Source organism: Heloderma suspectum, chromosome 4 (genome assembly GCF_057233095.1).
Source record: "Heloderma suspectum isolate Gila_16-S chromosome 4, 16-S_ref, whole genome shotgun sequence".
Classification (NCBI taxonomy): Eukaryota; Metazoa; Chordata; class Lepidosauria; order Squamata; family Helodermatidae; genus Heloderma; species Heloderma suspectum.
Window position 1 is genome coordinate 175,585,084 of NC_139461.1, and position 27,325 is coordinate 175,612,408.

At 45.1% G+C, this 27,325-nt stretch overlaps 1 protein-coding gene across 1 annotated transcript in view; it reads left to right on the forward strand.

Moving 5' to 3' along the window:
• Positions 1 to 27,325, forward strand: part of HMCN1 (hemicentin 1) — a 349,376-nt gene that overhangs the window by 46,555 nt on the left and 275,496 nt on the right. Inside the window, exons 2-4 of the mRNA XM_084848192.1 lie at positions 15,438 to 15,508; positions 21,207 to 21,365; positions 23,886 to 24,008. Of these exons, the coding sequence (XP_084704318.1) occupies positions 15,438 to 15,508; positions 21,207 to 21,365; positions 23,886 to 24,008 (353 nt within the window). The remainder of the gene's footprint in view (positions 1 to 15,437; positions 15,509 to 21,206; positions 21,366 to 23,885; positions 24,009 to 27,325) is intronic.

Genomic DNA, 27,325 nt, shown 5'->3' on the forward strand with positions numbered 1-27,325 from the left:
TATATTGTCAAATAATGGTTAAGTATTTTAAGGCATTACCTTTATTAGAACAATAAAAAAATAATAATCAACATCTTGACACTTATGCAAATTACAAAAACAGATTAGTAAACAGTTGTGAAACCATGAAATTATTTTTTTTACAAAAACACTGTAATTATTTATTATATTTTTAAAACAATGTTACATAAGGTTTCTATAAATATGAATGATTTACTGAGTTCTTCACTGTGGATTTTATCCTGGAACACAAAGAAAGCCTTCAGTTACAAATGTTAAAAAACTGAAATTAAACAAGACAACAAAGTACCAGCACCAACTAAAACCAAAATTAGATTCTTAAAGGTAGCTGTAGGGGAGCTGCCAACTACATAGTGATATGGCCCAGTTCAGATGCTCAATTCCTGGCTTGCTAAACTAGAGTTTAGAGTAGAGTTTAGTAAGTAGTCTAGAGTTTAAACTAGAGTTTAGCAACCAGGAGCAAGCGATGGGACAGTATGCTCCCTTCCTTTCCCTCCTTGCCTTCTCCCTTCCTCGGTGCTGACATCCTCATCTAATGAAACCACAGTTAGCCTTTACATAAAAAACAGGGAACCGTGGTTTAATGTCAGTTTACTTACCAGATCTTAAATGCAGGGCTGGCTCAAGAAATTTTGCTGCCTTAGGTGGAATAGTAAATGCCCCACCTTCCTCCAAAGTCAAAATACATACTGACAAAAGCTGCCCGAGTTATTTTGGCATTTGAGACAGAAAAACCCACAAGCATCTCTCCCTGAGAGTAAAAAATTCAAACATAAAATAACTAGCAATATGTTGGCCTTTCATGACACCCCAAACCAACTGCTTGAGGCCACTGCCTCACTGTGCCTAATGGTAGGGCCAGCCCTGCTTAAATGAAAGATACACAGAATGGGCCTTTCTTGTCTCCCCTTTCCTTCTGTCTCCCCTCCCGCACCCTTCCCCCAAAATGTGCTCCTGGTTGTTGGGGGACACTTGGGAATGGTGTGGGATATGGGGAGGGATGTTGGTGGAAATCCTCCCTTATGTAAATAATAGAGGAGCGACTTAGGATCCAGGCCTTATTATCTGAGCAACTCATCTCCCTTTAGGGATTTATCCAATTAAACTGGCAAAATTCTTCAGTTGCAAGAGCCTGAGTGTTGTGGATTTGGAATTCAAAAGGGTGGTGGCTCTGAAGGCTGCAGGATGTCCTCACTGAGGGAAGGTCAAAAAGGAAGGTACAGAAACAGGCAGGATGGCAGGGAGCTCCAGGAGCTGGAGGGGAGGGGAGAAGGGGCACTGTGGTGTGGTGGAAAAGGTGATATTTTGATATTTTGCCACTGGTGGGGAAAAAAAAGGTCAGCCACATGTCTGACAGGTGAAGAACCAGCTAACACAAAGGTCTTCAACCTTTTTGGCCCCATGGGCACATTTGGGAATTTGAAACTGCGGAGGGGAAACAGCAACACAAAGGGATAGAGAAAGAACAAGGCTAGAAGCTAGGAGGGGAAGAAACACTGAGCTAGAGATGGGCAGGGGAGAGAAATAGTGAGGGCAGAGTAGGGATGCCACAGAAATCCACAACGGAACGGAATCAACTGAGTTTGGATTTGTATTAATCTGATTCATAGACTCTGCAGTGGACCAGCTTTTCCCAAGTTGCACGGATTCTGTGGACTTGCAGACTAGTTTTTTACTTTCTGGAATTTTATGCAAATTTAGTCATAGAAATACTTAAAATAAAAAACTGGCCAAAAATGTGCATATCCTCCATAGGCTAAGGTATGAAAATGTGCATTGTGGGGGGAATTTGTGCATTTTGGGGGGATTTATGCATTTTTGCAAGTGCAAATTTGCACAAATTCAGGCAATTGGAAAAAATCCAGTTCTGTCAATGAGCAGACAATGGAACGAAAGGCACCTGACCTTCCACGAAATACAGATGGAATGGATTTTACAAAATCCATACATCCCTAGGCTAGAGGCTGGGCTGGGGGGGGGGACAGCAAGGCAAAGGGGTAGAGGGAACAGAAAGAGCAAGGCTAGAGGCTAGAAAGAGAGAGAAAGAAGGCTACTCTAATGTTTTCCATGGTTTTATTAAAAAATGTTTTTGAAGGGGGCAGGGAGGGGACAGCTTCGTGGTTGCCATTGGAGGTGCCCACAGGCACCATAGCACCTGCATGTGCCATGTTGTGGACACTTGAGCCAACATGATGCCTAGGAAATTTCTGAAGGGAATACATATCTGTAGAGTGGCACCAAAGGAATTATGTGGCATTATCAGTGTCACAAACTGATAGAGGCCCACCGGCATTGGGGCTGGGGGTAGGGATGTTGGAAAAATCCACAACAGAAACAAATGAGTTTGGATTTTCATGAATCTGGCCCACAGATTCCACAGTAGACTGGCTTTTCCCCTGTAGGGTGGATTCCGCAGACTTGCTGACCAATTTTCTAACTTTCCTGAATTTTGTGCAAATTTTGTCATAGAAAAATATGCAAAATAAAAAACCAGCCCCAAATGCATATTTCCCCCATAGGCTAAAGCATGAAAATGCGCATTTTGGGGAATTTGTACATTTCTGCACATTTGCAAGTGCACAATTGCACAAATGCGAATTTGTGCAAATTCAGAAACAATCCCCCTGATTCCATTGATGGGCAGGTGATGTAATGAAAGGCACCTGAAAATCCACGAAACAGAGATGGAATGGATTTTATACAATCCATACATCCTTAGCTGCAGGTTCTGCACATCAGAGGTGGGCCTGGTGAGTCTAGCTTATTAAATTAAGGAAGGGCTTAAGTTTATTAGCTTTTCAGGTCCCAGTGCTTGTTATCTGCCAGAATGTAGATCGCCAGTATTTCCCTGTTAGGGGTCATGGATAATGGTGAAGCTCTTAAGAATGCTGTGTAATAGCCAAAGGAAGTGTGGATCTGCTGAGATATGTGTCCTTTGGGAAATAGCTTTAGTAAACTGTGAGGGGCAAAGGAGAACTTGCAGGAGTTGAGCTGTGGGATTTCTCCCACCAAATCAGAGAAGTTGTTATGCTTCCACTGCTTAGATACAATCTCTTGGGATGCTGATGGCTTTTCATGGCATTTGCTACACAGCATGATGGTGATGATGACGATGTAATCAGCTAAAAATGTGAAGTCAAGTTTTTCCCGAAGTGGCCTGTTAAAGAACATGAAGGTCCTTGCTGTGGAACTTTTAGATGTATGCAATAAAATGTGAGGACCGGTATATGTTTAGTTTACTATATGTTTATACCAAGAACAAGTGAGGCCTGTAACAAAATGTTGCAGTGTATCCTTATCTCCTAACTGGTGTGTTCCTGTTTAGCATTCCAGCCAACCAGCCAGCCATGCTGTCTTCCAAGATACTATAATAAGCTGTAAGGAATTTGAGCAAGCCACCCTACTCCCCCCACTCACAGTTTCCCACTTTCCTTTCAAACTGACACACAACGTTCTGTGGTTTCTGGAGGCCCCTGAGGATGCTTAGTGTTCATTAGGCTGAAGTGCTGGAAGTTTTTATTTGTCCCAGTGGGATTTTTTTTTTAAAAAAAAATCTTCATAAGTTTGTAAATCTTGGACTTCCCCGAACATACGGATACCTCCTTCTTGTTTCTCAGTGGCCCTGTTTTGGCCCTAATCCTGCCAGCACAGGGACTCTGCACTGAGTATTAGAGGAGTGATGTGGCAACTATGTATAATGGGGTATGGTGCTAAATGGAAATAAGTAAATATATAACTCCATTTTGAAATAAGATATGCAGGGCCAACATCAAGGGTAGGTGTGGTCAGGCACTTGCTGAGGGCCCTTACCCCACCAGAGGCCTACTGATAAAAGACCCCTGGATTTGTTCCTCCCCTTCACCATTGAATCTGCTTATTCACCTGCCTCTTACTCTGGCTCACACAAGGTGGTGGCGAGAAGGAGAAGCAGTAGATGCCACTGTCTACTTTGTCCCTGACTCTCTACCTGTCAAGCAAGCAAGTGGTAGCGATGGTGAGATAGTGGATGAGGGGCAACAGCGGCTGGTGACAATGGCAGCTGGTGACAATGGCTGCTGGTGACAATGGTAGTGAGAAGGTGGACTCACTGAGGAAGGAGCTCCATTGAGGGGGTGTTGCCCAAGGACCCTCAAAAACCTAGAACTAGCACTGAAGATATGCTACAAAGAATGTCCAAGATTTGGTGAATGTGACAATCCCAGATTGAATTTGGTGATGTTCAAAAATATGCATCTATTCCCACATCTTAGATATATATTATTGAGTGCTGACAGCCATATTTCAGTGACTGTCAACCTTCAACAGTGTCTTTCTGAGTGTTCAGACTTTCACAAATGTGTTTATTAAATGCTGAACATTAACTGTAACAGGTATATTTGTATTCGAACCAGTGATGGACCCATCCACTAGATGCAGGTTGATTATTTATTGTTATATTGTATTGTCTTTGTCATACAGAAATTAATGGCTTCAGATATAATTGAGGAAAAAAGTATTGCAGCATTCCACTTGGAGTGGTAACCCAGGATTCTGTGGAATCCTGGCTTACTGTAAACAAGCTCTGCACTGGTTCATACTAGGGATGGCGGAGAAATGCAGTGCAGATTCAAATCAGGCCAGATTCTCAAGAATCCGACCTGCAAAGTCTGCAGTGCACCAACCCCGCTCACCTCCAGGTCTGTTGGATTTCCTGTGGGACGGCTCTCTAGCGCTGTCGATGCCTCTGAGGACCTTCCTCTCTGCACTGGCTGTCAAAGGCTTCCTTAACAGTAGATGTGGGGAAGAAGGGTCCTGGAGTGGCCAGCCCCCAGTGCTCTTGCCCTGGCCTCCTCTTGAGGAGACCAGGGAGAGAGTGCTGGGGTGCCACTGAAGCCCTTACTCCCTGCACTGGCTGTCAAGGGCTTCCTTAACAGTCGGTGCAGGGAAGAAGGGTCCCAGCATGGCCAGGAGGAGAGCCACCCTGCAAAATCCAATGGACGTGGTAAGGCTCTAGATAAATCCATGGGGCACCAAGAGGCCTGGATTTCCCCTCCACAGTCCCCTCTGGACCAGACGTTGCGGGGTTCATACACCCCTAGTGCATACAGCCTGTTCACTCCGATTTGGCTGCTGTCACTGCTATGAACAGCTAAAGAAAGCAAAAATGTTTTTTTTTAAGTAGGCCAACTGAACCTCGGATCATGTCTTGCTGCTCTTGAACAAGCCAGATTTCATCAGCCAAGTTCAAACCCTGGTTTACAATTCTGGCTTGCAAAGGAAGCAAAAAAACAGGATTCTGGTATTGGGGAGCCAGTATGCAACCATGGGCCGATCTACACTTATGGGTTTTTTTTTGCTTCCAATGAGGTTTCGCTGCCCATCTTTCACACTAGGCAGTACCCGCCTCGAATTGGAACCAGAATTTCCCTCGTCCATGCTCCCGCTTTCAGTACCTTGATACCCTGGTATTTCCCCTTAATGTGCTCTGATTTTCCACCTTCACTACCATATCTGGTCGTAGTCCCCTCCTCTGCCTGTCCATATATGGCGGTGTTTGTATTTCCCTCCTGTCCAATCACAGCTCTCGACGGCCCCATGTCATCTTCCGGCTACTGACCCATCCAACTACTGACCAGGCTGATGTGAAGCTTCGAATCTTTGAAGATGCCAGCAGCCCCCCCCCACGTGAGCACTGGGTGCCGCCACCACTGCCCCTCTTCCTTGCGCTGGCTGTCAAGGGCTGGTGCAGGGAAAAGAGCATTGGCAGACACCCCCCAGCCACTCGCCCTGGCCTCCAGCAGGTGGGGGGAGAAGAGGATAGGTGCCTCCTTCTTCCCTCCACCCCCACCTGCTACAGCGGTGGTGGCAAGGGACAAGCTGGTCATTTTCCCCAAGGCCAGGAAAACATGCGGAAAACGACAAGCCTCTCCCACACCACTGCCACGCGGTGGGTGTGGAATCAGCAGAAACAGGAAGAAATTCTGATCCTCCAATGACAGCCATCGTCTTTAAGAGCAGGAAAACAGCACAGCGCTTGAGTGTGAACCGAGCTCGCACATTCGATGAAGCACCGAAACAGGGAAAATGGCTGAGTGTGGATAATCACGTTTTAATGCAAGAGCATTTAACCCGACAGGACACCGAATTCGTTGCGATGGTGGGCGCAATGTAGATTGGCCCCATGTCTGGTTTGTCTGTTTAGCCACTTGTGCTTGTGGGTGGAGTCAAACAGGAGTGAACAAGCCAGCATGTGGCTTGTTCGCAGTAAACCAGAGCCCGATCTATCTAAGAAATTTACTGCGGTGCTGCTGCACCTCACACATGGACCTGACACATGACATTACCTGACCCAATCTGTATCAGTCCCAGGTTTTCTTGCTGTAAAAACCGCATTTTCACAAAGTCTTTTTCCCTGTATTTTTGGGACTTGGTGTCCTAAACTTGCGGTACTGCTCTGGGGGGAGGAAGAGTGGTTTCAGCGCCTTGCGTCAGTGACAGGTGGACCTTACAGGAATGGGTTAACTCCTCCCATGGAGTTAAGCTCCACCTTTTGCTGTCCAAGATCAGGGTTTGGGTTTTTTTAAATAGTGTTTGCTAATGTATACCTGTGGAGGTGTAAATCTGTAAATAACACACACAAACACATTACTGCTGCTTCTGCTTCCCCCCCCCCTTCCCAATGAACTGAAAAGTGAATGTAATGCTGCTTTCCCTGCCACCTCTCATTGCCTTTGAAAAAAAATAAAGTTTGGAATGTGTTTTCAAGCCTTCCCAATTCTCTCCTTCGTCCTTTTTATTTATTTGCCCCAAGAACATAAGAAGAGCCATGCTGGATCAGACCAAAGCACCATCTATTCTAGAGTAAAAATGAAAAAAAAAAAAAAAAGAGAGAGGATGTAGCTACTAGATACAGATTTAAAATCATGTCTGTTTTGGGCCTAAGTTCCTTAGAGATCATCCATTCCATGTGGAATTAATTTCGCTGATACCTTACATTGTTATGGTTATTAGCAAAGGGTCATTTGCAAACACTACAAACACCACAGCGGCATGTGTGAATCACACATGCACGCAAAGTGGATAATTGCTCTCAAACTTGCCCAAATGAGGCACAAAGTTCTCAAAATGTACTGAGATGCTTCGAAGTGTTTTAGTGGTCAGTTTACTGAGATAGATATTTATTTACTGAGATGATTTCCTGTTTGTTTATTTCTGAGGGGTGTTGGTTTCCAATTTAGTTTTTGGGTGGGAGGTATCAACATTCTTATGGCTTGTCAAATCTATTGGCAGATAGTTTTATGTAGTACTGTTTGGTCAGTTGCTTAGGGACCGGCCTAAACACCATCTTGGTTGTGTTAACTTCAGTTTTGTGGTTTTCTAGTTTAAGAAGAGAAGGCTTTGTTCAGTAATGTGCAAGTATGGCTTAGGGGGGAAAAAATTCCTTGCATACGCGATCCATTCGGTGTCTTTTCAAAAAAGTTTTAAAATTCCCAGAGGTAATGTTGACACTTCATATTTATACTTTTGTTTTGCAACCAAAGGATAAAGTTGCAGACTTAAGCAACATGAAGTTCCTCACTTGTAATTCCATCAGGTTTCATGATATATTGAAATCTGGAAAGAGAGATTTGGGCCTAAGGGAGTTGGGGTGCTTTCAGGCAGATATCTTCTAGCTCTTTCTATCAAAAGGTATCGTGCAGCTATTCTGTTTTTCCTGCCTAAATGATTTTTATGTATGTTAAAAAACATACACACACAAAGGCAAAAGAAGAGGTGGTGTAACATGGGAGGGTTACAAATGGAAGATGACATTGTATGGACACACACGCCCCGGTAAAATTCCATATTTGAGGCAGGGTGATTGCCCAATAAAATCCTTGTCTGGAAGCATCAGTAAAAGCACCGAGGACTACAGCCTAACTTTTCATTTATATGTATATCTGCAATTCAGAAGTTTCTCCACAACCACTTACTACAGATGCTGACTCTATATGAGCAATCTTTTTTTTTTAGTGCTCCCCAACATTAAAAATTCCTAAAGGAAATCAACCCTGAGTGCTCATTGGAAGGACAGATAATGAAGCTGAAGCTCCAATATTTTGGCCACCTAATGCGAAGAGAAAACTCTCTGGAAAAGACCCTGATGCTGGGAAAGACTGAAGGCAAAAGGAGAAGGGGACGGCAGAGGATGAGATGGCTAGATAGCATCACGGATGCAATGAATATGAACTTGAGCACGCTCCGAGAGAGAGCGCAGGACAGGAAGGCCTGGCGTGCTATGGTCCATGGGGTCACGAAGAGTCGGACACGACTGAACGACTGAACAACAACAACAACAACAAACATTAAAAATAAAACTTGTGCAAGGAGAAAACTACAACAGCAGGGAAAGGCTAGGATATTTTCCCCACTGTGCTAGTTTTCTCTTTGTAGATAATTTTTTGTGTGGCAGCACACTCAAAAATGGCATTCCCCTCTGAAATGATACCGGCACTTCTACCACCTCATTCTGCTCATATGTCATTCTGGGCTCTTGCTTAACTGAACAACACCATGACAGTGCTGCCCTAAGGAAATGTTATCACAGGACTGAAGATCTGTTTGTGGTAGGCCTGTGCACTGATTCAGCTCTAGGGAAGAGTAGGATAAAAGGATTGCGCCCAATACTCCCCGTACACCAGCCCCCCATCCACACCTCCCCTTTGAGGGAGGGGAGTTTCAGGGGGCAGGGTGGATGTGGGGTACTCAAAGCATGACAGGCTGAGTTGAAGAATTCCATTGAGATGCATTGTGTTGTTTTTCATTGGCTGAGGGCTTAGTCCCATGCAATGGCTCCCATGACCACTAGGAGCACTCTAGGCAAGTTTCATGCATCACCCCAAGGGGGAGCCCTTTTCCTTAGACCTGTGACACAAAATGGCGGATGGTACACGAGATGGCTGCCATGCTTTGGACTTCCAAATCTGAATCGGTGCGCAGGCCTAGTTTGTGGTAAAGGAAGCTCAGTCCTGGCACCCCCTCCAGCTCCTTCAGCTCCTGGGTTGGGTATGTGAGAGAGATCTGGATGATATTTTTTAAAAGGAAGAGCTTCCAACCTTAGTGTATGGAACTGGGGGAGGGGAGGCATAGCGGTGGGCAAACCAGTACTTATATATTTAAGCTTTGCAAAATGCCATCAGTGGTTCTCTCTCTCTCTCTCTCTTTCTCTCTCTCTCTCTCAGTGTCTTTCTTTTTCCATGGCATTTTGTAAAGTCTTTATCTAGGGATGTATAGATTTTGTAAAATCAGTTCCATCTGCATTTCATGGATTGTCAGGTGCCTTTTGTTCCATCATTCAGTCATTGATGGAATCAGATTTTTTCCAAGTTCCCGCATTTGCACAAATTCACATTTCTGCAAATCTGCACTTATGAAAATGCACAAATCCCCCCGGTGCATTTTCAGCTGGTGTTTTTTATTTTACATATTTTTCTATGACTAAATTTGCGTAAAATTCTGGAAAGTAAAATCAGATTCCTTAGAATCCGCCAGCCCGGAGTCCGTGGCAGAATGGGGCAATCCCCCCCGCCACCCCACGGAATCCCGCCAGGATGGAGCCTACTTGGTGGCGGCGGCGGCTCCGGCAGTGGCTCCGGGTTAGGGATGTACAAAAGTCACTTACCTTTTACAAAATTTGATTCGCGGTGGGGGGGAGGCGCTATTTGCGTTCCCCTTATTTTCGCCGTAGTCTACGTAAATGTTTACGTAGACTAGACATGCCAAAATAAGGAACGCAAATGGTGGCGCCCATGGGCACCGCCATTTGTGTAAACGCGTTTTTTTTTTTTTAACTCAGCCTTGATAGGCTACGTAAACATTTACGTAGCCTGTCATGGTATTTTTTAAAAATCTAGCCATGATAGGCTACGTAAATCTTTATGTAGCCTATCACGTTTTTTTTTTTTTTTAACTTGGAAATGGCGGTGGCGGCAGCCGGTCAGAAGACCGGCTGCTGCCGCCGCCACCGCCGCCCCGCCGCCACACCGCCGCTGGCATTTGGCCTCCCCAAGATTTGTGGCAAAATTCTCTGACATCCCTACTCCGGGTGGTCTTCTGGCTGCTGCCGGGCTGCAGCTGCAAATGGCGGCTGCTATGGCGGCTGCCATTTGCATCCCTGCCAAGCTGTGATAGACTATGTAAGTATCTACGTAGCCTATCACAGCTAATGCAGGGACGCCATTTGCATCCCTGTCTTTTGCCGTGATAAGCTACGTAAATATATACGTAGCCTATCACGGCTAACGCAGGGATGCAAATGGCGTAGCGGCTGCCATTTGCGGCCACAGCCCAGCAGCAGACAGAGGTCTGGCTGCGGGCGGCCCTGGCTGGCGGCTCTGCGGAGTCACCGCAGAGCAGTGCCGGCTGGGGAGGATTCTGGGGGGGGACAGAGCACCCCCCCCCCACCGCAGATGGCCCCAGCGGAACCAGGTAAGTGTTTCGTACACCCCTGGTGGAATCCCTGCGACTCGGGAAAGGCTGGTCCACTGTGGAATCCGCAGCTCAGATTCATCAAAATCTGAACTCAGTTGATTCTTTTGCAGAGTTTTCCAGCATCCCTACTTTTCTCATATGGCTTTCCTTTTCAGTTTTTTTCTTTGCCATAAGCTGCATCTCAGGGCTGCTTCTCAGGGATTGGATTCGAGAGCCAGTATAGTGTAGTAGTTAGGGGGTCTGACTAGGATTGGGAAGGCCTAGGTATAATCTCCCCTCTTACTCAACCTGTAAGTGACCTTGGCCAATTGTTATCTCTTGCTCTAACCTACCTAATGGAGTTGTTGTGAGATTAAATGGGTGGAAGGAGACAACCATGTATGCTGCTTTGGGCTTCTTGAAGGAAAGGCAGGATATAACTGTAATACACCTGGTGGGTTGTATATAATCTTAGTTTAACTTAAGTCCCATTCATTTCAATGAAACTACTCTAACATAAGAACTTAAGAAGAGCTCTCATGCTGGATCAGACCAAGGGTCCATCTAGTCCAGCATTCTGTTCACACAGTGGCCAACCAGCTGTCGACCAGGAATCCACAAGCAGGACATGAGCAAAACAGCACCTTCCCACCCATGTTCCCCAGCAGCTGGTGCACATAGGCTCACTGCCTCTGGTACTGGAAGAAGCACACAGCCATCAAGACTAGTAGCCATTGACAGCCTTTTCCTCCAGGAATTTGTCCAACCCCCTTTTAAAGCCATCCTTTTAAAGCCATCCTTTTAAAGCGATCCTTCAGGTAACCTGGCCCCAAGCCGTTAAGGGCTTTGAATGTTAAACACCAGCACTTTGAATCGGGCCCGGAAATGGACTGGCAGCCAGTGCAGCTGGAAAAGTACTGGCGTAATATGAGCTCGCAGGCCAGTCCCTGTTAACAATCTTGCTGCCCTATTTTGGACCAGCTGAAGTTTCCAGACCGTTTTCAAAGGCAGCCCCACGTATAACGCATTGCAGTAATCCAGACGAGAAGTTATCAGAGCATGGATAACTGTAGCAAAGCTATCTCTGTCCATATAAGGGCGTAGTTGGTACACCAACCTAAGCTGATAAAAAGTGCTCCGTACCACTGAATTCACCTGGGCCTCAAGTGACAGTTCTGGATCCAAGAGCACCCCCAAACTACGAACCTGATCCTTTAAGGGGAGTGCAACCCCCTCCAGAACGGGTTGAATATCACCTAGCCGGGCAGACGAACCACCCACTAATAGTACCTCTGTCTTGTCTGGATTGAGTTTCAGTTTATTAGCCCTCATCCAGTCCATTACCATGCCCAGGCACTGATTCAGAACAGTCACTGCCTCACCTGGTTTTGATGTAAAAGAGAGGTAGAGCTGGGTGTCATCTGCATATTGATGGCACCTCAGCCCACACCTCCGGATAACCTCCCCCAGAGGTTTCATGTAGATGTTAAACAGCATGGGGGATAAAATAGAGCCCTGTGGAACCCCATGGCACAATTGCCATGGCACAGAGCAGTAATCCCCCAGCACCACCTTCTGGAATCGGCCATCCAAGTAGGAGCGGAACCACTGTAGTGCAGTGCCTCCTACTCCCAACCCAGACAACCTATCCAGAAGGATACCATGGTCGATGGTATCGAAAGCCGCTGAGTGGTCCAGGAGAATCAACAGGGTCACACTCCCCCTGTCCCTCTCCCGGCAGAGGTCATCCCACAGGGCGACCAAGGCAGTTTCCCTTCCAAAACCAGGCCTGAAGCCCGATTGAAATGGATCTAGATAATCCGTTTCATTCAACAGTGCCTGGAGCTGTCCTACAACCACCCGCTCAAGCACCTTGCCCAGGAAGGGGATGTTGGCCACTGGCCTATAATTGTTAACATCCTCTGGGTTCAGGTTAGGCTTTTTCAGGAGTCGTCTAATTACCGCCTCTTTTAAAGCGGCAGGCACCACTCCCTCTCTCAAGGAGGAATTTACAACCTCCTGGACCCAGCCGGACAACCCCTCCTTGTTTGATTTAATTAGCCATGAAGGGCAAGGGTCAAGCACACAAGTGGTCGATCGGACTTGGCCAAGCACCTTGTCTGCATCCTCAGGCCTCAGTAACTGAAACTCATCCAATAAAACTGGACCAGACGGTGCTCTGAACGCCTCTACCAATGGAACTGCATTAATGGTGGTGTCCAATTCATGACGAATCTGAGCGACTTTATCCTCAAAGTGCCGTGCAAACTCGTCACAGCGTGCTACCGAGGGTTCCACCGTCTCTCTCCCTGGCCCAGAATGTAACAGGCCGCGAACCACTCGGAAAAGCTCCGCTGCACGACACTGAGAAGATGCAATGCTGGTGGAAAAGAACTGTCTCTTTGCCACCCTCACCGCCACAGAGTAGGCTCAATGGTGGGCTCTTACCTGTGTTCGGTCAGACTCAGCACGAGTTTTCCTCCACCTGCGTTCTAGCCATCTCCCCTCTTGCTTCATTGCCCTCAGCTCAGGTGTATACCAAGGAGCTGGCCGGGCTCTGCTCAGAGGGAGAGGGCGCTTGGGCACGATCGTGTCAACCGCCCGAGTCATCTCTGCATTCCACAGAGCGACCTGGGCTTCGACAGGAGCACCAGCCATACCAGTGCTGTGGTACTGGTGGTATATCCTGTGGTAACAAATTCCATACATACATCTTGTGATAACAAATTCCTGTGGTAACAAATTCCATGATACACTGTGTGAAGAAGTCCTTCCTTTTATCTGCCTGAATCTCCCACCAATCAGCTTCATACAATGACCCCAGGTTCTAGTATTTTGAGAGAGGGAGGGTGCCTCCCTATCCACATTTCCTATCCACATTCTCCACACCATGCATAACATTGGATACAACCCTATATATTAATACTGAACTCATTCTTTGAGCACCTATTCTTATGTAGCCAAAATAGCACCATCCATGCACAAGAGGGTGGTATCAGCAGCCTTGGGGGAACCCCAAAGTTTGCAAAAGTACAAAAAAACTTTGAGAATAAAAGAGACCCTGGTGGGAAAGCCCCACAAACAGCTGAATGTGGACTGAGCATGTTCAGTGGGCAAGGAATGCTGGCTGACTCTTGGGGGTGGGGAATGTCAGAGGTGGTGGGGAAGGACAGGAATGGAATGGAGTATCTTAGAAAAGTCTGGCTGGCTGGAACCCTGAACAGGAGTACTCCATACCAGAGCCCAAGCCAAGGGTGGAGGAAGGTAAACTTTGCCAGGGCCTGGCAATCTGGGCTGCAACCACGTTATAATGAAGAAAATATGGGGCTAAATATTTCCCTGTATCTGTGTACCTATTGTCCAGATCTTGTGAGAGTTGCTGGAGCCAATAGGAAGCAGTGCTGAAGCAGGACAAGCAACATTCTGAGCAGTGAGTTGCTGGTCCAGGCCCTTCTCTAGAACAGAGAGAAAATATTTGTTGTGCCTTTAAACTAGAACTTGTAGTTTGAGAGACAGAGGGATTTGTGCTTCCCTATGTGACATTCTTGCTCAAGAACTACCAGTTCCTTGTGCATAGGCAAGAGGGAGGGACAGCTGGTGGGAGGGACAAAGGACCACAACAATCAGAGATATTGATCCCAGGGATACTGGGAGCCAGTGCTGCTACCAACCAAAAAGTTACAGAATAGCTCGCAAGGTTTGTAGCACTGGATGTTATGAACATCCATTCAGGCTGATTTTATATTAAACAAAAATAGCAAAAAACAGAGTGGTGTGTTTGCGGGTCATGGAAGAAAGTGCCCAGTGTGGGACATGGTGTAATTTCAGAAATGTAGAAAATGTAATTTCAGAATTAAAACAAAACATTTTCTTTCATGCCTCATGAGATTGTATGTATGGAATGGTATATGTGTGGGAGAGGGTCTGTGTTACAGGTTTGTACTGTCCCACCCCCAAATGATGCTTGAGGCCTGTTCCACACTGCAACGTTTTGTTGCAGTCCCACTTGTAAGTAACGAAATACTCAAGTAAAGAAAAAAACTATGCATATTTTCAGATATGAAGGGCACAAGTGTAAAATGAAGGGCACATGCAAGCAGTGGCCCAGCTGTCTCTCATTCACTATGCCTTTCAAAGGGAAAAAAGTGATTTAAATTATGCACCTTTCTTATCTGACACCTTTGTGTCACATACATGTGTATTTTGTACTTGGGAACTAAATCCCAAAGGTCACGTAAGAAGCAGCCCTTTTTAGCCATCTTTGTCTGAATATTTTAAATAATGGAGCCATCTCTTTTCCTTATTATATTCATAATTTATTTTTCACATTTCCCAGGAAGAAAGTGGTAAAAGCAGGCAATTACCAACGCCCTGTCTGAACTAGTTTCCCTGAGACATTGTCAAACCAGCTGAAGGTAGAAACCTGAAAGCTGCTGCTTTAAAAAGATCAACCAATACTTGTACCTCCTTTTGAATAGATGGAATCAGGATCCTACTTGTCCAAACCGAAGTATCAATATTCATTTGTCAGAGTTGGTATATGTCCTACTCATCCTTGCATGATTTCCCACTTTTAAATGTCTGTTTCCCACAAACATCTATCCAAAGAGAGCATTCTTGACCTTGTCGGATCTTTGCCAGTTATTTGTTAGTGGGGTTATGGTGTAACTTGAGGTATCTGATGTTGCTTGTAAATAAAATAAGTAATTTTAGAGAATGGTGTTTCACTTTTCAGGGATTTGGCCAGGCAAAACTGAAGAAATGTGGAGAAAATAAAGTGTAGTACTGTTTGTACATATTTTCTTCTAGTTGGGTAATTCTTCTCGTAGAGCTGCCCAAATGGGACAGTATTTCACAAAGAGGCCATCTGACATTTCTTCATTAAAACATAATAATCCATGTAGTTCCTTGTCAGATCTCATGATCCTAAAGCTATTAACTCTATGGGGATTTCTCCTGGAAATTGAATTGTTTTGTTTTCCTTTCAGAAATTGGTCCTGTAACAATTACCACAGATCCTAAGAAGTTTCAGTATGAACTCAGGGAGCTCTATGTTCAGGTGAGTGGGCTACTTACTCCATAAACTCATTTTTTTGTGCTAAACTAGTTTATTTCCTCAGTGTTCTAGTTTAGTATATGAAGACAGTGTTTTGTTTGGGGGAAGCATTCAAAAATATGATGGATCACCTCTCCATCTATGGTCTGAAGAGATAAAGTTGATTCTGCCATGTCAGCTTTCCAGATCATTCTCCTTTTTTGCTTCTTTTCTGGCATGTTAAAACTGCTGTAGAGAACAATCCTATGGCCCCTAGACAGAGCCTGAGGAGACACAGGATAGTTTGGATTCCTGGATCTGAGGTTGGAGACACTGCTCTGATCTTGGACCCAGGAGTTCGAATTCCCTGCCCTCTGCCCCTCCCCCTTGCAGCCCATATGGAGAGACCTCAGATGGAAAGTAAAGGGGGCATTCCTGTGGGCGGGGAGGGGAGGAGATTGAGGAGGCCGGCTTACGCCATATCCAGAGCCCTCCCCAGCCTTCTTCTCTCCCCAACGCCTCAGCTGGATGAGTGAAAATGCCTGTCTGGCTAAAATGTAGAGCGGGAAGAGTGTGGAGGTGAAGATTGCCCCTGCCGCTCCTCCTGCTCTGCATTGGATGGCCGTGAGCCTCTGCGTTTGGAGGCTTACAGCCATCCCCATAGGATTGCACCCTGAAGAGGCATACAACCATCCCCATAGGATTGCACCCTGAAGAGGCATACAACCATCCCCATAGGATTGCACCCTGAAGAGGCATACAACCATCCCCATAGGATTGCACCCTTAAGAAATGATCTAATCAAATGTGTCAATTTAAAAAAGTTGGTTGGGACCCAAAGAACCTTGCCGCTAGTTCTATGTACCCCGAAGGGGCTTTGGTGAGGTGAAGGACAAGATCATGTCTCACCCCCATTCCACGCACAGATGCTGGCTGCACTGCCACTTGAATACCGGTGATGGAATAGCATTCACTGTCACACTAAAAGGCAACAGGCTACTTTAGGAGGCACAGGACAGGTTGCAAGGCACCCACAGTTATCAAACAGAAGGGAACAGTAGGGGAAGGGGTCAAGACAAATAGCAGGGGTCTGCTCCTGCTGTCCCCCAGTATCTGCCACCAGAGGCACTGTAACATATGCTTATTATATTAATGGATGTGCTTGCATTGCTAAGCGTAACCCAGGTAGGTTAGGGTTAAAAGAATGTTTGGGAGTGCATGAAAGGTGAGAGGGGCTTGTGTGTTCGTGTGTGTGTGTGTGTGTGTGTGTGTGTGGATTCTGAGAGCATAAAAGGAGAGAACTGACAGTCAGTTAGTCAGATAGGGCTGTAGGGATTGAGAAAGCTACATCTAGTGAGTGGGGTTTTGGAACCAGGACATAGAGGGGGTAGAGTAGGTAGGTTAGGACCAAGTATAGATTTATTAATACTAGTATATATAACTCTTTTTGCAATTAATAAATATTATTTGTTTGTTTTTAATACAAAAACCCGTGTGCTTATTGTGATACCATTAGAAAATCTATTTCCTTGTTACTTCTCCTGTATTGGGTAGAGGAAACCAGTTAGGCATATTGAGTGTCTCTTTGACCAGGAGAGTAAAGGGACTGAAGCTTTGAGTGTCAGTGAGGACAACTGATCAAAGCGGAGGCAGACATCCTCAGGAGGTTTTCTTCTCAGATTCATCAGGTGGAAGCTGGAGAAGGTAGAACTTAGGGCAGGAACATCACAGGCAGTCTCCTCACTCTGCCCAATGGTAGGGCCAGGCATGGGCATGAGTTTCTGGAACAGCATCCCTTCCACCACCAACCCCCTTTACTGGTTGGCAAACAAGCTTCACTGTCTAGAGGTGGGTAGAGTAGTGGTTAAGAGAATGAGTTGGGAGGTCCCCATTTTTAAACAACCCTAGTTTTAAACATTACTTCAGAACTCACTAAAGCTTGTTTCACCACGTTCTGCTGCTGTTCCTTGGCATCATGAGGGCTGTGCACATGCTCACTATAATGTTGGGAATTGGAGGAGGAGAGGATTGTTTTGCATGCAGTTGCTGAAGGTTACACATAGAAAGACAATTAGTACAGTTTTTCTGTCTGCTATCTAAATAACCAAATTATCACTGTTGACATTACATTTAGACCTGGCCTGCACATAATGACAACCCAGAATAGGGGTTGAGTGTGGGTTGTCACTGAATCATAGGTTGTTGTTGAATCATGGGTTGTCATTACATGCAAACTTTGCACCATGGTTTTACTATGGGTTGTTAACCATGAGCAACCCAGGGTTCACAACCCAACAACAAACCATGGGTTTTCTTCCTATGGGTTGTTAATGGTTAACATTAATGGTTAACAACCCATAGTTAAACCATAGTGCAGGGTTTGCATGTAATGACAACCCACACTTCAACAACAGCTCATTATTCAGCAACAACAACAACAACAACAACAACAAGCCATAGTTAACCCATACTCAACCCATACTTTGTATGGTTGTCAGTATGTGTGAACCAGGCCATAAATATGCTACAATACATTCTAAAATCCCAACATTAAACATAGCGATACAGAAAGTTGCAAGAATCTTTTGCTGGAGCAATCATTCTGGTTCTGGAAGGAATGTTCCCTCCCCGCCCCGCCCCACCCCACTTCACCCCGCCCCGCCCTCCACGACACACACACAGCCAGAGGTATGGGAAACTGAAGTAGAAGAGAGAACAAAAGAGCTTAATATAACAGAACTTAGAAAATAGCAACATAAGTTTCATGGCCAAAAGACAGATTTATGCTGCAGGGAAGGAGAAAAACCATGTTTTTCATTAGTTAAATAGAAGAAAAATTAATGTCATAATTTAATATCTTAAGAACACTAAGGCAGTGGAACAATTTTCCAAAGGAGGTTTTTGAACAGTTTTCACTGCTGAAGTCATGGCGATTGAATTTGACAAACCTGTTGATTAGGGTCGTTTAGGGACAATACACAGCAGAAAAGCATGCACTATATGTTTTTGGCAAAAAAAGCATATGATACCATGGCAGAAATCTAGCATTCCGAACACCCTGTTTAAGGAAAAGAAGAAGAAATACATGAGCCAGTTAAGAATTGCAGGTGAATGTACCAACAATGGGCACACCTAAACTACAGATGTAAATTGATATAGAGCATCCTTCCTTCCTTGGCACCCTCCAGATGTGTGGCACTACAACTCCCATCATCCAAAGCCAGCAGAACCAATGACTGGGCTGTCTGGGGATGATGGGGTGGATAGTCCAACACATCTGGAGGGCGTGAGGTTGGGGAAGGCTTGTTCAAAACCTGTTTTACAGTGTGATGGTATTCAAGGTATTCCAGTTTTGTGAACCGCCTAATTTTTGTGAACCGCCCAGGCAGCTTTGGCTATTGGGCAGTAGGGCATTGTGGTCCTAGCTAGAACTACAATGCCCAGGATTCCTAGCTTGAATACCGTGACTCCTTAAAAGAAGTTCTAAAATATCCCTCTCCAGCCTGATGCTCTCTTTTGATTGTAGAATGGGTGTAATGGAGTGAACAGAAAGAGCGCTTAGCAAAAGCAGAATTTTCAGAAATGCAATATAACATTGTATACAACAGCCAAAGTCAGGGCAGTATAGCAATTTATCAAAGGCAATGTTTACTTACACAAGCAGACAAAAAATAATAAGGGCTATACCAATTCATTGCTAAAGGCAGAAAAACATTGCCAGGTCTTATGAATCAAACAGTGTTTCCTTTTAAAATGCTGTTTTCCCATTTGCTTTCTGGCTGATAGACCTTTTCTGCTTGGCCATCCATTCTAAAGTCAGAAGCTATATTTTGAAGAGCCTTCCAAACAAATGAATGGTTTGAGAACAGATATATTATGTTTAGCTAACGAATAGTTTTTGTTTGTCATTTCCCCCCTCTGCCTTTCCACCAATTGATTGTCAAGGCACCTTACAATATATTTGAAACAAGTAAAACCAATAAACAAACAGCAACCAGAAAACAGAACACAGTAGCAACCAATAAAAATATTTCTGTATTATATCCAGCGACAGGCTTAGGAAAACAGAATGGTTTTGACCTGGGGCCTTAAACATAATACAGTAGGCACCTGGCAAGCACATTTAGGTGCTGTTTACACGACACACTAATCCACACTCAGAGGTTGAGTGTGGGTTGTTTGTTGAACCGTGGGTTACCGTGTTGTTTGAATCCAGGACATTTTCCATAGGGTGGCTTGTTAACCATGTAACGTGGCTTGTTAACCACCCTCAACAACCCAACAACAAACCATGGGGTCTCAAGGAAGCTTGTTTGAGAACAATAACCCACACTGCATGGTTAACAAGCCACCATGTGGAACATGTCCTAGGTTCAGACAATACGCTAACCAACGGTTCAACCAACAATCCACAGTTCAACAACAACCCACACTCGACCACTGAGTGTGGGTTAGCGTGTTGTGCGAACCCAGTCATTGAGGGCATTCCACAGCTGGGCTGTCACCAGGGCCTGTCCCTGAAAGCCACCCATCTAACCTCAGGAGGTAGTGTACCCAGAGCAGGACCTCAGCTGAAGACTGCAACAAATGTGCAATTTCATAATTTATTCACATCTAATCTACAGATACTGGGGATGAATGATGTATGGTCTTAAACAGAATTATGAATTTAATTTTAACCAGGATTTAAAAAAAAATACAGAAAACAGATTCAGATTTCCACCCAGAAATTGTGGTTGGATCATGAGAAAAATTAACATAAGGATGTTCACAGAAGGAAAGTTTCATATCTCCTCATTTACCCTGCAGACATGTGCACCCCTTGAAAATCCTCTCAGGAGGTTTATGGGCCCTCCCGAACAATTTGAGATGGGTACATGAGGCCTGCTGGGGGAGGGGAGAATCATCCCAAGTTGAGCGGACCTCACCTGTTTTGGGCAGTTTCTCCCTCCCCCAGCATTGCCCCCCAAGTTGTACCTCACATTGTTCAGGAGGGTGCTCCTGCACCCCAGAGAGGCTTTTTAGTGGCTGCAGTCCATGAACTTCCTTAAGTTCCTTCCTTCCTTGAACTTCCTTAAGTTATCTTAGGATCCAAGGCTGCATAAATTGAAATGTGCAATAAACAAACAAACACGCATTTGATAAATATTTGAGTTTCCAGCTCATGTGTTGCGGATGGGACCTAGCTTAGTGAGCTATCTGAATCTGTGCTTAGACTTTAGAACCCTTTTGAACATAGAAAGGAATAGGGGTATTTGCCATCAGCTTCTGTGATTGGCAGGTAGCATGAAACCTCTGGAATGGCCAAGCGTGGTATAGAAGAAGTCCATCCTTCTGGTCTTGCCTCATCACTAGCTTGGGCTCTTCAGGTTCCACTACGAGGCTTTCCTCTGACCCCAACTCCATCACCAACCTCCAGCCAGCAATTGACCTTGGGAACACCTTGAGTTGGAGAGCACACATAGTACATTTGGTTATGGCCATCTGTGGTCATTGCTTGGCCCTGCTACTATGAAACGTGTGTTTTGCTGAAGAATTTGAGTTTCCTTAGATGGCTGTCTATGTAAGGAGAAGCCTCCCCAAAACAATTCAGTTGTTCATGCTTAAACCATGTATCTGTGCAAATGCAGGAAGTGGAATGAATTCAGAATTTCTGTGACTTCTTTGATTTTAGCACTGATTCTGAGTGATGTTTGTTTCCTCATTTGTCTATTATGAACAGGGAGGTGGTGACTGTCCAGAGATGAGCATTGGAGCAATCAAAATTGCTCTTGAGATTTCTCTTCCTGGTTCATTCATCTATGTGTTTACTGATGCGCGATCCAAAGACTACAAGCTGACCCATGAGGTCTTGCAGCAGATTCAGCAGAAGCAGTCGCAGGTAAGGAAACATCTTCTAAGTCTGGCTATATTTCCAACATTTCCTCTCTACAGTTTTTATGCAATGTATCACAACATGGATAAAATATATAACTGACTGTGCAAGCCTATGTAGGTCTACTCAGAAGTAAATCTTATTAAGTCTAAGTGTGTATAGGATTGCAGCCTGAATTATACAATTTGGATATAACCAATTTCAATGAACAATAATCAGATCTATACAATATTAATGTTAGATCATGCAGATCATACAATACCTAGTCTTATTAATTTCCATGTTACGCTAGACAGAATTAAGAAAGCAATCCCATGGTCCTGGGGATGTGTCCATGGGATCATGGGACTGAATGGAACCTCCTCTCCAAATTCTTAGATCAGGGGCATGTGACCATAATTCAATGGGGGGACCAGATGACACCCCATCCAGCCCTCCATGGGCCATATGATGTCGGGGTGGGGGGCTGGCCCCACTCACTTGGCCATGCCCCCTACCATTATTTGGTTCCTGATTCATTGGGGAGAGGATGTGGGGCAGGTGAAGCTGCTTTTCCGCAGTCCCCTTGTTATATCCAATCTGTGCAAGCAATGGGAGGGAATGATATTTTCCCCATGCATGGACAGAGAAAAAAATACAGGAAGCTCTGCCTCCCTCCACACTTTGGCCCTCTTAGTTCTTGCCTGCAGGACATAGGAAAGATCAGAGCCTCTGATATTGGAGGCTGTCCTGAGAGACAGGGTTTGTCCCACCTCATCTATAATTTCCTCTGTTTCTGATGTCCAGGCAGGAGTAGGGATGGGGGAGAATTTCTCCCTGAAACTTCGGGGGGCCGAGTGCCAACATGTTCGGCCCCCCGAAGTAGTTTCGGGGAGAAATTCTCCGCACCCCCCCGGGACGTACCTTTCCCGAATGTCTCTCCCGGCGGCGGGTCCCGGCGGCGGTTCGTCAGGTCTTCGACAGGGGCAGAGGCGGCAGCCGGTCTTTCGACCGGCTGCCGCCGCCGCCATTCCAATAAAAGTTAAAAAAAACCACGCCCCCATGATAGGCTACGTGACGATTAACGTAGCCTATCACAGCTAGATTTGCAAAGTCAGCCGTGATAGGCTACGTTAATCGTCACGTAGCCTATCACGGGTGACTTAAAAAAAAAAAAGCGCGTACGCAAATGGCGGCCCCCATAGGGAGCCGCCATTCATGTTCCTTATTTGGTCGCTGTAGTCTACATAAAGATTACGTAGACTACAGCGACCAAATAAGGAACGCGAATGGCGGCTCCCTATGGGGGCCGCCACTTGCGTACGCGTTTTTTTTTTTTTTAAGTCACCTGTGATAGGCTACGTGACGATTAACGTAGCCTATCACGGCTGACTTTGCAGATCTAGCCGTGATAGGCTACGTTAATCGTCACATAGCCTATCACGGGGGTGTTTTTTGTTTTTTGTTTTACTTTTTATTTCGCGGCCGGACGAGGCGAGGCGCCTCCTCCCCGGCCTGAATTTCGGCCGGGCGAGGCGGGAAGCCTCCCCCCCGGCCTGAATTTTGGCCGGGCGAGGTGGGAAGCCTCCCCCCCGGCCTGAACTTCGGGGGGAGCAGCAAAGCGCCTCCCCCCCACCGCGAAGCAAGCTGCGAGACCAGGTAAGTGGCTTTCGTGCACTCCTAGGCAGGAGTGGTGCCATGTTTATGTAACGAAAATGGCACCACCCATGCACAAGAGTCTTGAGGTTTTGGAGAAGTACAAACAAACCTGGTAAAAAACCCCCTCCAAAATAGCTCATTGAGGGCTGAGCATGCTCAGTGGCCACAGAATGCTAACTGACTGGGTGTGTGTGTGTGGGGGGGGGGAGCTGATAACTGGATGGTAGGGGGAAGGGAATGGAGTATCCCAGAGGATCCCAGCATGGCTGACTGGCTGGAACACTAAGCAGGAGCATTCCACATTGCAATTGTTCATTGCAGCCCACATGTGCAATTACTAATATTTTCCAGTGATCATCTCCTGTCCTTGCTGCACCAAACGGCTAAACGCCTTGCATGGCACCCCTCAGCATATGTCCAACAGCTGCTGCTGTTATTGATCAGGGCTGTAAGTCCCATTGGCAGGTCTGTACAGGAAATATGACCTGGAGCCTGCAGCTGGATAGGAGGGAAAGAAAATAAAGTATCTTGAAACCAGCGGGGTAACCGTTTCCCGTGTTTCAACTCTCTGTTTGATTAGGCTCTTTGTTTGGCGATTCCAGCAGCTTTTTTTGCTTAAGAAACAAACATTTTATGACTGATGAAAACTTGTCATTACATGAGGCACTAATGACTATCATCCTCGTTGCCAAAATGCTATTGTTCTTCTGAAAGTAGTTATGCTAATTACTTGAGGCTGAAAATATTAAATAGAGCTTATTCCTTTAATGGCATAATGTATATTTCCTTCTGCTGATTGATTTCTGATGCTTTGCTTTTCCCATGTTTTTTTTTTGGTGGCAAATGAGGGCTATTTAAATCTCTTGTTTTGTTTTTAAAACCCTATAGGTTGTATTTGTTCTAACAGGAGACTGTGACGATAGAGCACATATTGGTTACAAGGTCTATGAAGAAATTGCATCAACAAGTTCTGGTCAAGTTTTTCACTTGGACAAAAAGCAAGTCAATGAGGTATGATGGGAGAAGTTTAATTTTGTTAGCAGTCCAACATGGATCTTTATGGGGATATTTCTGTTTCATAGAGTCATTAAATCATAGAATTGGAAAGGGCCAATTCTATGAGTCCACCCCGCTGCTCAGTGCAGGAATCCTGACAGATGGCTGTTGTCTCTGCTTGAATACCTCCCGCAATGGAGAGCCCACCACCTCCCTAGGCTGTTGGTTCCATTGCCTGACTGTTCTGATGTTCAACCAAAATCTGCCTTCCTGTAACTTAAGCTTGTTATTCCATAGCCTACAGTCTTGCATGACAGACAACAGGTTGTGGCCCTCTTCTGTGTAACAACCCTTTAGGTACTTGAAAAGTACTATCAATATCCCTCTCAGTCTTCTCTTCTCAAAGCTTAACTTACCAAGTTCCTTCAATCTTTCCTCATAGGACTTAGTTTCCACTTCCCTGATCATCTTCCTTGCCCTTCTTTGAACTTGTTCCAATTTATCTGATGTAAAGTTTTTACTTATTATGTTTGTATGTTGTCCTCAAGATGGCACACATGGAGCTGTTCCATTTTATCCTTGCATTTTATCTTTACGCCTGATTGTTCCTGATTGTTCCTTAGTTCGGAAGGAATCTGTCCTTCCTTTTATAATCCACAGAATGTATTCATGTGTGGCAATGCAGAGTTTATCATTCACAGGAATGGTTTTCAGGATCAAAACTATGAGCTAGATCAGCGTTTCCCAAACTTTTGATAGTCCACCCCTTATATAAGGGCTTATATAAGGACTGTATAAGTCCCTGACCTGGACTTATTTCCTGTTTGGAAGGAAACAAGGTTGGAGCAAAAGCAACAAAGACCCTTGTGGCACCTTGTAAAGTAATAAACACATATATTATAGCATGAGCTTTTGTGGACTAGAACCCACTTCATCGGATGCATCACCTGTTGTCTTCCAGCTCACAGGAATAGAGAGATAGAGAGCAATTCTATGGCCCTAGAAAGCATCTGGGGGAGATAGGATTTTTCGGTTTCCCAGCTCTGAGCTCTTGACAGTGCTATGAGCTCATAGCTGGGAAACTGTGCTACCCTCCCCGTCCCTGCCCCTCATAACTGAGGTAGAGAGAACCATGGTGGCTGCCTCTCCATGCTTGTCCGTACTCATAACACAGAGCACGGACAGGGCAAAAAGGGGGCGTTCCCAGGGGCAGGGAGGGAAGGAGACTGTGGAAGCTGTTTTACACAGCTTCCTATGCGGTTTCCAGCCCCATTCCCCCCCCTTCCCAAAGCTGTGCTTAGGTGCCCAAAATCAGATGTCTAAGGAAAACTACGGGGCAGCTGGAGCATGGAAGGAATCTGCTCCTCTGCTTCAGCTGCTCTGCACTGGATAGGCAGTCACCTCCAACTTAAGAGGAAGTTGGAGGTGACCGTCTATCTCAAGAGGATTGCGCCCATAGAACTGTAGAGGTATAGAGATATAGATAGTATGGGTGTAGAGAGAGAGAAAGAATGTGAATTATGAGGTCAAATGGCAATGACTGCAAAAAGTGCAGATAGTGCAAAACTTATTGAAGCCTTTTGGTTCATGTCAATTATTTTTTTATTTTATTTTTCTTGGACAGCTTGGTTGGGGACATATTTTTTTTCTATTTTAGTCTAGAATATTTTTCCTTTTGTAAAAAATATTTTTTTAAATATACATACATGAATTCGTATATATCCACAGCAATGAATACATATGAAATGAATATATTTGAAAATACTACTTACTAGCAATTATACATTGTTGTTGTTGTTCAGTCGTTCAGTCGTGTCTGAGTCTTCATGACCCCATGGACCATAGCACACCAGGCCTTCCTGTCCTGCGCTCTCTCCCGGAGTGTGCTCAAGTCCATATTCATTGCATCGGTGATGCTATCTAGCCATTTCATCCTCTGCTGTCCCCTTCTCCTTTTGCCTTCAATCTTTCCCAGCATCAGGGACTTTTCCAGTGACTTTTCTCTTCACATTAGGTGGCCAAAATATTTGAGCTTCAGCTTCAGTATCTGTCCTTCCAATGAGCAGTCAGGGTTGATTTCCTTTAGGACTGACTGATTTGACCTCCTTGCAGTCCAGGGGACTTGTAAGAGTCTTCTCCAGCACCACAGTTCGAAAGCATCGATTCTTCAGCGCTCAGCCTTCCTTATAGTCCAGCTCTCATAGGCTTCAACAAAAGCAGATCAGATATCCAAAAAAATATCCATTCAAAGGTGGATACTTATATGCCACCCTTTCCAATGTTGAAAGCGTTATCAAGTCCTCAATCCATTGCATAATAGGTGGTGAGTGTTTATCCTTCCAATGTTGCAAATATCAGTCTTTTAGCTGTCAACAGGTTGCGGACAGATCTCATGTAGTTCTTTGAGGAGGTGATGTAGCTGCCCTCAGTGGCAGATAATCAGCTCTCAGTTCAAAATGGCCGGTGTGTTTCTCAGGATTACCTCCTGCTCACAACTGGATCACGTACATTTTACTTCAAAATGAAGCAGTCAGAGCTCTCTGTCTCTGTCTCTGTCTCTCTCTGTATATATATATATATATATATATAGAGAGAGAGAGAGAGAGAGAGAGAGAGAGCGAGCATATACATATAGATAGTTGTCTAATTTGGTCTCCAGATGGAGGGGAAACAAATTCTTCTAAGGTATATAAATAGGCTTCTGTGTGGCAAGCTTGCCTAGGAACACAACCATAAAAACTTCAGTTTTCTTGTGTTCCCCTGTTTGTTTGTTTGTTTATTACATTTATATCCCACATTTTTTCCTCCTTAAGGAACCCAAGGCGGCATACATAATCCTTCTCCTCTCTATTTATCCTCACAACAACAACCCTGTGAGGTGGGTTGGGCTGAGAGTCTGTGACTGGCCCAGTCACCCAGTGAGCTTCATGGCTGAGTGGGGACTAGAACTCCAGTCTCCTGACCCCTAGTTCAACAGTGTAGCCACTACATTACACCAGCTGTTTACCTACTGCCTGAGCCACCAGTTGAGTTGAGCTCCCTTTACCAACCAGGTAGACATTATTTGGCCAAGGCTGGATATCTACTACAGTAGAACCTGGGACTCTGTAAGCTCATTTCTGGGATGGGGAAGGCCCCTTCAGGTGTTTTATTAAAAGTTTACACTATGCATACTTGATCCCCCCTCCTTGCTTTCCAGCATTTGAATTCAGGGTTCCCAGAGCCTTCAAGAATAAACATTCAAGCAGGTGTGAAGTTGGATGTGGAGCCTTGGGCTGTATTTTGTAATAGAGATTTGCTCTGTGTGTTTTTTTAAAAACCTAAAACAAACA